Here is a 13,515-nt window from a genome sequence, read left to right on the forward strand (position 1 = left end):
TTTGACTTCTTCTAAGTGTTTTAAATTATTAATTATTGTAGAACCCTAAACTCTAAAATCTTATTTCCTGAACAAGTGTCCCTAGTAGCAGTTGAACGACTATGATTTGAGTACTCTGATATAATTACGAGCTCACTGGCATTTGTCAAGTTCATTTGAACTTGAGCAACTTTGACAAAAAAAAAGTGAGTTTACAAGCTTTTAGGCCTCTGGTTGTCCTATGGTCTAAAGGGATTTGATCAGGATGAATGCAATTATCTATGCAACCACCACGAAACCAAGCATGCACTTCCAACACTAACGAGTGCACGAGCAAAAATATTGGTGATTGTACTCCTGCGTTACATTCACATTATGACATTCAAATCTTCTGACATTTTTTGTTAATAAACATTACTATGAAATGGTAATTGATATAATATAACATACCACTTTTTTTTTCATATTTAAACAAGCATGTTTTACATAGCATTACAATATGTAAGAGCTCGGCATTATCATTTTTACAAATTTCCATTGAAGCATAGCATCCAGCCTTCTCAAATTACTTTACCCTAAAACAAGCACCCAGTTTCATTTCTCAACTTCATCCAAACTGTAGCATTTTCCACTTAACTTATGCTTCCGTTAAAAGGAAAACTCTTCAACTTTAACACTCAAAGAAATTCATATTCAAAGCCGGCCATACATTGAAAGCATTTCTCTGAGTCTGTCTGCCTCTCTCTCCAAGCCATCAAAGCTCACCGAACTTGCAATTCTCCAACCCCAGTTTCCAAACTGCATTAATCAGGGGATCAACCAATGTCATGATTTTATTTATTTATTTTGTGAGGGGGGCTGGTGGGGTCTAAAATTGTCCAGATGTCAAGTCTTCTAACATTTTTATTTTCTTTGTTCAGGTTAAATAAACCAAAATGTTGCCAGAACAAAATGAACATCATGCATAACATTTTACCTGAGTTGCGGGAATATTCATCCTGGCAGAACTACCCAATCCAAGAACATCTTGCATAGGTATTATTGTTGTTTGAGAAACAGAACCCAATGCTCTCTGGATTAGAGCCCAAGAAATGTCATCTCCCTCATTTAATGAAAGATAACTTAGTACCTGAAATATGAAAATGAAGAGGGAGATGAACTCTCGCTCAACATGGTTCAAAAATACATTTCATAACTTCACAAACACAACCAAACCTACATTGGATTTCTCTTCTTGGCTCAAAGCCTTCCACCAGCCTCCGATCTGTAGAAGAAAGGCAATTCTTCTCAAGGTTTTTAGCATTGACAGGTAATATTTTTTAAGACATGACAGAAGTATACAAACAAAGCAACTAAGATATCTGAAGTTATACATGTCAGACGCATGCATCAATTTCAATAGGTAAAACATTCCACACAAAAAAAGTGTGGGTTCTCCATATAGAAAATCTTGTCTTATTGGCAATCTGTTAGATATTGTTGAATAATTAATGAGAGAGTTGGTCGGGGCTGAGATAATTAGAAAAATAAGGCATGTTGCATGTAAATAAGGGGTGAGAGGGAGAGACATCTCGTCAATTTGTGAGGTAATGAGCCTTTGGACATTAAAAGGTGCTGAACCTCAAAGTTCAATAGTATGTTCGTTCTATTTTGTATACTGGGAGTTCTTCCCCAGACTTTTTAATTAAGATATCAGATCCCTACCCTATCATAATCTTTGACTGATTTCTGTAGAGCATACACCCAGGTCCTTTCTATAAGACAGACATGCAACACCATAGATGTATGGCTAAAGAAATTCTTACTGTGTCATTGTCATGAGTCCCTGTATAGACAACTTGATTGCACTCATGATTATGTGGCAAATGAGGGTTATTAGCACCGCCCCCAAATCCTGGATAAAGTTAATTAGATAAGAAAATATTCAGCCACTTTGAATTACTTAGGGCAAGAAACTGAACATGGTAAACAAAATTAGAAATCCATCATTACCGAACTGGAGAACAGCCATTCCAGGTGCTCCAATGGATCGTCTTAGTTGGACTACATCCTCAGTGATAACTCCCTTTCATAAATCACAAACCCAAAACTTTACAATGGGTACCCTAAGAAAGAGTCAGGAATGAATGAATGCAATGATCTCATGGTTTAAATATGCTTTTATTCCTGCAAAGTTGGTATAAGTTTGTTTTTGGTCTCTCAAATTTAAAATTGATTTTTTTAGTCCTTGTCATTTGAAAAATGTTTGGTTTAGTCTTTTTGTCCCAAATACTGTTAAAATTTGAGCTTGTTACATAAACTAACGATTATAAATTGTTTACATGACAATCTATTCGATTTTGCGTTCTTACCATCAAATACCCTACCACATTTATTTTGACTACATTGAGATATGAACAGTTTGAACAAATGGACTAAAACAACCCTTTTTGTCAAATTACAGAGACTAAAAAGATCCATTTTAGAGTACCAAAAACAAACTTAGCTTAAATTTGAGAAACTAAAAACATATTTAACCCTAAAACAACTATTGAGTTTGTTTTAATAATGCATACCAGGTCTTCTGCTATTATATTAATCCTGCCAACAGCTCTGAAAATGGCGTCAAACAAGGACACTCCAGGTCCTACCTATCATTTAAATGATACTAAGCAGATTATAGTTTGACCAAATAAATTAAAGAAAGAACAACATGAGAGGCTCTGACCTTCCACTTTCCAAGCATAGCTACTTTTGCTTCTGCACATTTGTAGACCACACACATTTTAGAACAACGCACCAAGCAAGTGAAATAAGCTTATTGTAGAGTGTATGCTTACCAGCGGGAACAGCCCAATATCCAGCAAATCCTCTAAAGTGGTCAATCCTAAATTCATCAAATAGATTTTGTGCTCTTCGTATGCGACGTATCCACCATGAGTATCCATCTTTCTCCATGGCTTTCCAATCATATAGGGGGCTTTTTGATTAAAAGTTGACAATATAAAATATGAGAAATCAGTAATCTATACGGGACAGGAAACCTATTAAAATGTACTACAGTATAACATGATAGTAGTTATTACAATAAAGAAAAATACCAAGGAGAAAAAGGCTGAAACAGGGTCTTGAGATTGTTAAAATATCCTACATTGACTAGAAATATGGCCTAAATGTTTGATATAAGACCTAGACAATCCTCTCCCTTTGAGCTAACTTTGGGTTTGAGTCCTGTCCCTTTCTAATAGAAATATCAAGCAGGATATATTGTCTATAAGGCACAGATGGTTAAAGCTTGGAAAGTGAAAGGAACTAAATTGAGTTGGAACAAGTCAAAGAAGATGCTTTTTCACCATAATCACAGAAGAAGCAAATAAAGAATCAGGACGAGAATTAAATAAAAAAACGTGGAAAATATGTATAACAAAATATTTATCATGGGATTAACTTCAAACCTGCCCCAAAGCTGACCAGTTTCACTGAATGCATCAGGAGGAACACCACTCACTGAAAGTGGAAAGCCTTTCCGGTTCTGTCAGATAAACATAGAGATTTTATGATCAAAAGGTACAATTTGCTCCAAAAAATTAAAAAGGTCATACCAGACTTCAGAGACATTCTTTAGGTACTACTAACCAGTAAAAAATGTTTCTTATTTGCCCAAACATCTGCGCTGTGATAACCAACATATATTGGCATGTCTCCCATTATACTGATTCCCTTACTCTGTGCATAGCAGCGGACTTTCTGCCACTGCCTTTGAAACAAAAACTGTTGGGCAATAAATACATTTATCTGCATGCAAAAGTATAAATGACTCATCAAGAACCCTTCTGGCTACAAGTAGAAGAGTAGTGATAACAAGTAGACAATAATTTGAGCTATAACGATAATTTATGTCCTTACAAAATCTTGTTTCTGTTGGTAAATGTCTTCTAAAGCTACAAGATGGCGATTTCTTAAAGGTTCAGGCCAATTGTACCAGCTGAATGTGTTTAAACTGTCATCAATAGCAGCAAAATACGCTGCATCTTCAAGCCAGCCTACAGCATTGCAAAGATATTACAAGTTACAACCTTACAAAAGAAAGAAATTCCTCTAATTGATTTTGAAAGATTTTCCAAGGTAAGTCTTGCAAACTGATATGTAAGTAACATTAAGAAAGTTGCATGTATCTTCAAACCCAAAAGAAACTTCTCAGTGTTCAAATCCTCTGTCCACTCAGTATTTTACTTATTATCACCACAAATCCTAATGTTTATTTCCTTCCAACTTCTGTAACACGTAATCCTAAATTCAATAAGTTGTTTCCATGCTGCAACCATCCATAAGAAACATGCATAAGTATTCATATATTTAATTTTTTTTTCTAGCTTGAACTGATTATCTTGTTGCAATTGTTTAATTGGAATTTGCGATCACAACAAACTTCAACATTTTATTTATTTTCCCATTTCAAAAAGCTGCTTTAACAGAGGAAATAGCAACGAATAGGAGGATAAAATCCACCAAAGCTGTGGGAAGAAAAAGGGTAAAAGAACAGTCCAAATATGCACACAAACTAACTGTGCACTTACATATAATATAAAATAATCGTATGATCAAATTACTATTTCAAAGGCACTGGAACTCAAAGACATATATCCAATTACATATGAATTGTAAAAATAAGTGTCTAACTTGATACGTCGGGGTCCTTTCGGAAATTCTCGAATTGCGTTTTGAGTTCTCCTTCACTTGAAATGAGCCTCTCTGCAGCCTACATATGGAATTTCAAAAGGAGGGAAATCAATATTAAACACCTAACACACAAAGATGCCCATGAAACAAAGGAAGAGTCACAAAAAATAAAATAAACAAGGTAGATGGATGAAGTGAGGAACAATCCTAGCAATAACATGTTGTAAACACCTTACCTTGGTTATCAGAGGATCCTTAAGGTCAGCAACGAGTGAAAAATTGACGCGCTCTGCATCACTGCATTCATTTAACAAAACGTTGAAAAAAGGAAACTAGAACAAATAAAACTGAAAAACTACGCGACTCACATCGGTTGAGGAAGCTCGTGTTTCTCCAACAATCCATCGTCGACGAGGCCTTGAAGAGAGATCAAGAGCGTGTTGCCACAATTCGCATCCTGAAAATCAGAATGTGAAAGTAAGTGCATTGCACCGAAATAGTTTAGGGGAAAAAGAAACTATCTGAACCGAATCGAATCGAACCTGGCCAGAGTAAGGGGATCCTTCTTCGTTGGCTTTTCTGCCAGGCGGCACGAGAGGAAGAACCTGCCAAACGGAGCAACCGGCGCGGTGGAGCCAATCGATGAAACGGAAGGCCTCGTGACCGAGATCGCCGATGCCGTAGGGGCCTCGAAACGACGTCGGATGGAGTAGAATGCCGCATCTTCTGCGAAGGTCAGAGTTGGGAATCCAATCGCTGTAGTTGTCGGGTAAATCTTCACCTACGGAAACGGTGCGTTGAGTTAACGAAGAGAAAGCGGAAGCGACGGGGAAGGAGAGATTTGGTTTGGAGGGTTTGAAGAGAACGGGGCAACGGTGGTGTGGGAAACACACTGAGATGTTCAATGCCAGAGCCATGCCTTATCTGTCTCTATCTACGAATTTCAGTGTAATTTGGAAAAAGAAAATCAGCTGCATTCTCTTGAAGAGTAGAGTGAGCGGTGCCAGGAAACTCGTGAAGGCACAACCAGACAGAACCTGTCTGTCATCACTGTGTGATCCTAGGCAAACTCAACGGACAGAAATGTATGAAATGTGCAGACTCCTCCCTGTCATATCACTAACTATTACAGTGAATCACACTAAACTTGTGATATTTTTGTTTTCCTTTACAAGCAAATAATTGTTTACTTTCCAAGTTTTTGGAGAATTTATTATTGAAATAACTAATATTTCAAGTAAATTGGCCAAAGGAGTATGCAATAAACCCATGAACATATAACTGCTCTAATTAATCAATTCTTTTTAAAGAAAATGTTTTATTAACACCGGATACTTGATACCGCAGAGGCATTGGATAAATGTGAGAGTGAGATTTTGTTAATAATTTTGATGAAGTGGTGTGACAATAAGGTCAATTTTATAAGAGCGTAAGGATTTAGCGTTTAAATAGGGGCGAAGAAACGAGAAAATTTCAAACAAAAGAAAAAAAAAAAGCAACGATCCCATTAGAAGTGACCTCGTCAAGAAGAAAAAAGTAAAGAAAAGTACCAACCAAATACTCACAACAAAATAAAAAAAAAAATTAAGTAAGAGTGTGATATATTACAAGGTTAAATGGCTTAATCATTGTAATATACTCAACTGACAACAAAACAAATTTTTTTAAAAAAGTTTAAGTAAGAGCAGCGTTACACCGGTTAGATAACGTAGTATATTACACCATTACAAAAAGAGAGCAAAAGTGAGCAGGATTCAAATTTGACATAAAAATTTATTATTTCATAAATTCCAATCAAACTTGCCACGTCAGTCAACAAACACAATTTCATTCTGACATTTCATTGTCACGTGTGTCGCTTTAAATGTGGGTTAGTGTGCACGGTGTCGACTCTTGCTTTAGTGATACTTTCTTAAACATGGAGGTAAAAGGAAAAAACAATAGGCAAGGCAGGAGGAATGTGACAAAAGGGAAACACACCCTACGAGGAAAGAAAATCGGTGCTGACTGAAGAGAAGGACCAAGAGGTTTTTGCTTGTTTGTATAAGAGGTGAAGTGGCGTGGCTTGGTTTTTTCTCATGGTGGCAGCAGAGTTCGGAATATTCTGTATTTATCGATATGGATGAGATATATCTGAGTTCGAATCTAATTGATGTACGATGAAAATAGTTACATGGTTACAGCGTTTGTGTTCCTTTGTTTATGTGCAATGGCTAACATATGCTGAATAGGATTGATCTAACGATGTTTTGACAGCTGTTTCCTTTAGGTGAACTGATGATTTAACTAATCTAAATATTCATGTATGTATAGATTGGTTAGTATTAGTTTTATGTTTCAGCTCACATTTTTGCATCTTATAGTTCATTTTGGTAACCTGGGAGAGGACTTCTTGTAAATTAAATTGAGAGAATGCAGACATCCTTTGGTTGGTGTTTCTTTTTCGTTGAAAGGGAAAAAGAATATGGAGAAATGTATGATTATGTAACAATTCGAATAGCTGGTTGCTACTATTTTTGGTGGCTTTCAAATTCTTTAACGATGAAATCATACTACGTTGTTCCCAACCAAGTCTCACTTCCTTCCAAGAATATTCTCGATCCTCATAATACTTTTTACCCTTCTTTCGTTGTATATGACATAAATGATATGAAAAAAATAGTAAAATAATAATATTATGAGTTGTAACTTAAGTATACAAAAATTGAGTTGTTTATCCTTGTCTTCGATTTACATTATCACAATTTTTTTTATTATATTGATCATATAATATATTTACTATTGTACGAAGAGACAGTATATGCATTCATAGGTTGACAATAATATTGAATGTGTAAACACTAAATTTTGATGATACAAATGGGTTTGCTGTTCATGTTAACACCTCATTTTATGTTATCATGCAGTAAAGTGCTGCCTTCAAGATTCTCAAAACTCGCTTAAAAGCTGTGCCATCGTATTCCTTCAACGGTGGATCTCAAATCAGTGAGGATGGTGACATGGCTTTGGATCGTGGGAACTCACTCAATGGGATAATTTTTTCTGCAAGGTTACAACAGTTTCAGCAAATGCAGCACCAACATCGTGTGCATTTGAAAATACAGACGTCCAAATACTCCTCCTCCTCATCAAAGGTGGCTTACCATATTCATTCTGCATGTTACTACTCTTAGACTCTTTTCAAGTTAAAATTAACTTATGGAAGCTGTGATGTGTATACCTTATTCATTTCACTTCATTGAAGTTCTGATTATGGAAAAATTTATCTGATACCATTACATAGCTAGAACATTGCTCATTGCCCATATTGAGTCAATTACTTCGGAATGCCTACCCAGTATGGCATGTATATCATGCCTTCCTCTGCAGTGAACTCAAGAACATCACAATGAGAAACCCGTTCAGCAGCATCATTACGCGGTTCAAACAACATTGGGTAATCAATATGCAGAGATGCTGCAGATAAAAGTTGGCATTAGAATTTCACTCTTAGTATATGTTCATCTTGAAGCAAAATAAAAAACAGTTCAACAGTGACAACTAACCGACACGAACAAGGGCCGATGGAGGCATTATAACTGAGGCATGGCAAGAATTGAATTTTGACATCAGATAGGTGCGGAAAGGATACTTTAGAAAACAAAAGAACTAGTATGGACATGGAAACTTACTTTTGTCACCACTTTCAATTTGGGGCTGCCGTATTAAGAGGGAAAAAAAATAGAAATATTTGCTTTATACAATATCTTCTTATGTTCAAGGAAATATGAAGGAGGTATAATAATTTTGAACTTTAAACTAAAATGGGTTTCAATCTACATTAACAAACTTGAGTCTAATCAGAATTCCAATTTTCTACATTTAATGCAAACTTACTTTCCCTTAACAAGACAAAACCCATCATAAATTTAATTTGTTCATATGTTCCTTCTCTCTCAATCCTCTTGTCTTCCAATACAAGCACTAATAAGATAACAGAATGGAAAAGGGATGAAGTGCATAGCGGATTTGCGGGGATTAAACCTGTTCACCTCAATTTGTGTCCCGCAACTTAACCAATTGAATTCACCCAAAGGAACAACGTTTTTTTGTGTTTATGAGATAAACGACTGAACTGAATAACTGGATGAGGAGCCTAACATAAAATACCATCATATATATATATATATATATATATATATGTATGTATGTATGTATAGTCATATACTAGAAACAATATGTAAAAAATCATAATAATAAAGAAACTACATAAGTCATGGCTAATATTAGTATGCTGAAATCAATATTATTTAATAGTGGATTATAAATTCAAAATGGAAAGTAAAAGTCAATGAACTTTTACTCGTTCTATAATAGATACGCAGTATTACTTATGAATATGCCTGAAAAGAATGTGAACCTTTTCAATAAAAGAAGCTGAGTAGCATCGATATATATGCTCAATTGATGTCCCGTCCATATATGTCAAAAAACTGTGACAAATGTACATAAAGTAGATAAGACAACAAAATTAGGCAGATACCATCATTTGATCCCTATGTCTGCACCAGCTTTTCGTTTTAGTCCTTATACCTAACTTCTATACATTTCAGTTCCTGTACATACGAGCATCTTCTTTACGTGTTCTTAGGTCCCATGCCTCCATTTTATACTTGTTTTATATACTTCTAGAAAACTAACCATATGAACAAAAACAAAATGAATTGCTTGTCGTAGAGATTTGAGATTTTAGGTACGGGTGGTAAAACAAAAAGTTGGCACAGGTATAGGAATAAATTACTTAAACCTAACAAAAACATCATCTTCTTCTCACATTGTATTATGTTTTCAAGAGATTCGAACAGGAAAAGATAAAAACAACATCAAGAAACAGAAAATAAAAAAAAAACGAAAGCAATTTGGGAAGCAAACCAATTTCTATTGTGCTGATTGCAGCTACACCGATAATCAACCCACAAAGCTCCCTGTAAGAGTAAATAAACACATGTCTTATATTAATCGATGTACAGTGAAAATAATTATATTGTTTAGATGCAAGTGAGTATTTCATATAAAATATTCTTTTAAAGAATGTAAATGTGGATTAATGAATGAAACTGAATTTTCAAATAAATTAAGAGAAGATGGACAAAAAAAAGAGTCAAATAATTATAAAAAATAATCACAAGTGAAGCAGTTGCTAATTCCATGAAAACCTTTAAAAATTCTTAAATTCCCACAATTAGTTGTAGAATTTAGAAGTTTAATGTAGTTAACAATCTATTATTAGTTGCACAAAGTTTGATCACAATCACTACATACAAAACTAAAAAACACTATTTTTTTTTTATCTTACAAAAGCTTAATATAATAGATCCAAACATATACAAAATTAGAAGTGGTTTAAGTTCATCTCCTTCCTTGTCAATTACTTATTACAATTCATAATATTCGTTTGTTGGAGATATAAACCTTCATAATAGAAAATTGGTAAAAAAATGTTTGGATCATATTTTTTAATTAGTCACAACAAATTTAATTAAATCTGCATACAGCAATCAGACCATGGCAGCCGCAAAAAATCCCCTTTGGTCCAAAGTTAAGGAGTATGTATGTTAACAATACTCTTACTTGTAATCTATTTCACAAGTGATAAACATGTGGTAAGATTTTATTTTATTTTACAAATTTCATTTGAGAACTGATGAGTTTGGCATGTGTCATGATTTTTTTTTACAAATGTAGGTGATGTTTTAGGAAAAAATTTGTTGATACTCATAAAAAAATAACATGCAGTTGACAAATGACTTTAATAATATAATAATTATATTAGAATTTTAAATTAAAAAATAACATAAAGATTATTAAACAATATTATTTAGGAATGTCATGCATGTCTTTTTTATTTAATGAGAATTAATGTATCATATTCCGATATTTTAATACAAATGAATGACAATTTAAAAATTTATTTTTTCGATTTCGTTCTTCTTCCTCCCGCGCATACCTCATTCCCTCTGGTGGAGGTGTTATCACTTCTTTGTTCAATTCTTCATATGTGAAATGATTGTTCGATGTGGTGCACATCACTAATGAGATTTTTGCATTTACTCTCATCTTCTCCTTCGATTCTTTCGATATGGGATTGTTTTCAAGTTCGGATTGAATCAAGAGTTAAACACTCCTTCTTCTGATAACGATTGAGTCATGAGTGAAACACTCCTTAGACTTAAATTTCACGTCTTTTATATTTCTTCAATACCTTTTTTTAATTTCAAAATCTTAATTCTTTACAAAGAAAAAAATATTCTTCCCACATAAACACCACCTCGTGTCATGTCTCACCATTATCAAGATAAAGTATTTTTTTTTGCTGTTATCAAATGGAGCAATGATATATTAATACTCCGTTTCACTCTATAATTTCTAATTAATAATATAAAAAATGATATTTTTGCTATTTCATATAAAAATTGAAAATTTAGGTTAAGAAAGAGGATTGTATATGGATGAATGTATCATTTTTCTATCAAAAGTAACATTTTTCAAAAGTTTGTACATTTATCACCCGTTACAACTCAACTTTAAGATATAATCTTAACAATATATATAAAAGAAGAAGTGAAGGTGAAATGGTTTATGGAGGAGATAAAAGGAGTTGACAGAACAGGGTGAAGAAAAAGAATGCACGAGAAAGAAATTTTGCAGGAAGAAAGTTACTTTTCAACATAAATACATTTTGCTTTGATTTATCGGAGTTGTTAAATCTTGAGTAGTATATATGTGCAAAGATGAGGTGTTGTGCGTTTGCAAGATTTAGTAATGGTGAGAAAGAAAGTTATTTGGTGAGGTGAACGTAAAAAAGAGAGAGAAAAATATAGGCATGAGTAGATAGAAGAAGCTCGATTTACGTACCCTAATCTGGATCGCAACAATCCTACAAATGAAGCCTCTGATAAAACTCACAAACAGGATCACTAACTGTACATCATTTATCCAATTGTGAATTAAACCCTCACAAAAAATATAGTAAGATCGGGCCCACTATTCCCCTGCAAGTCCGGGCTCATCATATACAGAGTCTCCGAATCCTTCGACCCCACTACGTGCTCGAACGGTGCTCGCATGTACGCCAACTCTCCTCCCTCGCCACCGCCACTGTCACCACCCTCCTCCACCTCGGATCTCGATGGAAGAACGCCCGCGCCCATCGACACCGCCTTCAGAAGCTCCATCACGTACAAGTCCTCATCCGTCGCCTCCCTCCGCACGCCGTACCCGTTCTTCTTCCCGTTGCAGTACATGCTCCACAAAGGTTCCTCCTCGATCCTCGTCTTGTCCTTCTCCGAACGCTTCTCGCACTCCAGCGCCAACCTCACCGTCCCGCTCGCCATGTTCTTCTGCAAGGTGTTCGTGTGCATCGAGAGTTCCACCACCAGGGACGGGAGGCACCGGGGGTTTTCCTGGACGGAGAGGCTGACGCGGCCCTTGCGCCGCCCGAACAGCGTGCCGGTGACTTTGATTCCATTGTTGATCGTTTTGTGGTGTTGGTGGTGGTGGTTGTTGTCGGGAGAGGGAAACTTGCAGGAGGGGGTTATTATTGGCAGGGAGCGGAAGACGGAGCGGAAGACGCGGATGACTTTGGGTTTTTGGCGCTTTTTTTGGGAGGGTCGGACGAGGGAGAGGGCCATTGGTGGTGGTGGTGGCGGAGGTGGTGTTGCTTCTGCAGATCTTGGCTCCCCCATTGGTTGGCTTTCACAAACCTAGAGGAAGAGAAGATCAGTGCCATGAAAGAGAGAGGAAGCTACGTATTTCCTTTCTTTCTTTCAACTTTGGGAAACCCCACGTTCTCTTTTCTTCTTCTTTTGCGGCTTCACATCCATCTTTCGACACTCCTCCTATTTATCTGTTCACTCGTTATTCCTTCTCCATTCTTTAAATAGCCTTTCTTATTTCCTCTTGCATAATCTTTCATACTCTAATCTCGTACAGATCAAACATACAAAACACCTAGGAATAGCACATTACCTTAATTAACACAAATCAATTAAGTTCCGAAATATGGGACTTTCGTATTTGCTTTTCACAATTTTTTTCAGTTTATTAAAGTTAAAACCTTATAATAATGGGATGGGAATTTTATTAAATAAACTGTAATTCATCAAATTTTATGATTTTTAATAAACCTAAATTAATGAGAAATTTTTGTCGGTATGACTCCAAGCTTACTGTTTCTCCTTCCTGGTACCACTCCAACGGTCAAGCAGTCAAGGTGTCGACATTCATGTGTCAGAGTAATGTAGATAATGACGTAACTGTTTTCTTGAATTTTGTGTCTATTTATATTACCTTAATGGACCTTTGTTGGTGTGCCGGATTAGAGGATTGGTTTATGTTTAGAGTTGTGTTAAACAACCCTTAATTGTGTATTAACCATGCTGACTTGGTCAACCCATAGTTTGTCTTCATGGTCGGTTAGTCACGTATCATCATATGAACTTCTCATCATGATTAAGTGGTTAGATGGTTCTGACATTATAGGATAATGTGCTGCATTTCTGAAAATTTAATATTATGAATAGTAATTAATTGGTATGATTTATCTTATCAAAATAACTTTTTGGTGAAAGATATTAAGTGATATATTCAATGCTTCAAACTATAAGTTTTCGTTCCATGAAGAAAAAAGAAGATGCTTATGATGGGAATATTAAAAAGAGCTCTTACTAAAAAACTTGTACGAAAACAAGAAGAAATTGCATTAATACTAGATAAATATAAAATATAGAAGACAAGTTTCTTTTTACAATTTGAGATGTATCAGAACTTATTTTTATATATTGTCTAAGTTATAATAGTATGATTTTTTAGGAGCTTTTGACCAGGGGTTATTTTTTT

The 13,515-nt window shown here is 35.2% G+C and overlaps 2 protein-coding genes and 1 long non-coding RNA gene across 4 annotated transcripts; all 3 read right to left on the bottom strand.

The window, feature by feature from the left end:
- Positions 1-416: 416 nt before the first annotated feature.
- Positions 417-5,901, bottom strand: DPE1 (disproportionating enzyme). Of its 2 annotated transcripts, none has more exons than XR_016515503.1 (15): positions 5,181-5,778; positions 5,007-5,095; positions 4,875-4,935; positions 4,639-4,717; positions 3,865-4,001; positions 3,595-3,753; positions 3,414-3,490; positions 2,799-2,938; positions 2,687-2,718; positions 2,535-2,609; positions 1,972-2,084; positions 1,785-1,873; positions 1,199-1,243; positions 956-1,108; positions 417-777 (listed from the first exon to the last, which is right to left on the bottom strand). XR_016515503.1 is itself a non-coding variant. In XM_068624857.1 (15 exons), exons 1-15 carry the CDS (start codon positions 5,553-5,555, stop codon positions 673-675), a joined length of 1,689 nt encoding a protein of 562 aa, XP_068480958.1. In that variant the 5' UTR covers positions 5,556-5,901; the 3' UTR covers positions 417-672. The 2 variants fall into 2 exon arrangements, 1 of the variants encoding a protein (XP_068480958.1); XM_068624857.1 differs by having other exon boundaries at positions 1,972-2,044; positions 5,181-5,901.
- Positions 5,902-8,183: 2,282 nt separating this feature from the next.
- On the bottom strand, positions 8,184-9,093 carry LOC137822996 (uncharacterized). Its single transcript, XR_011083042.1, has 3 exons — positions 9,038-9,093; positions 8,310-8,334; positions 8,184-8,216 (listed from the first exon to the last, which is right to left on the bottom strand). It is a non-coding gene; the product is annotated as an uncharacterized LOC137822996 (long non-coding RNA).
- Positions 9,094-11,503: 2,410 nt separating this feature from the next.
- LOC137821412 (MIZU-KUSSEI-like protein (Protein of unknown function, DUF617)) lies at positions 11,504-12,486 on the bottom strand. The gene has a single exon (XM_068625995.2). The coding sequence runs from the start codon at positions 12,360-12,362 to the stop codon at positions 11,625-11,627; it is 738 nt and encodes a 245-aa protein (XP_068482096.1). The 5' UTR covers positions 12,363-12,486; the 3' UTR covers positions 11,504-11,624.
- Between the last annotated feature and the right edge of the window lie 1,029 nt (positions 12,487-13,515).

Source organism: Phaseolus vulgaris, chromosome 9 (assembly GCF_051622355.1).
Source record: "Phaseolus vulgaris cultivar YP4 chromosome 9, ASM5162235v1, whole genome shotgun sequence".
Classification (NCBI taxonomy): domain Eukaryota; kingdom Viridiplantae; phylum Streptophyta; class Magnoliopsida; order Fabales; family Fabaceae; genus Phaseolus; species Phaseolus vulgaris.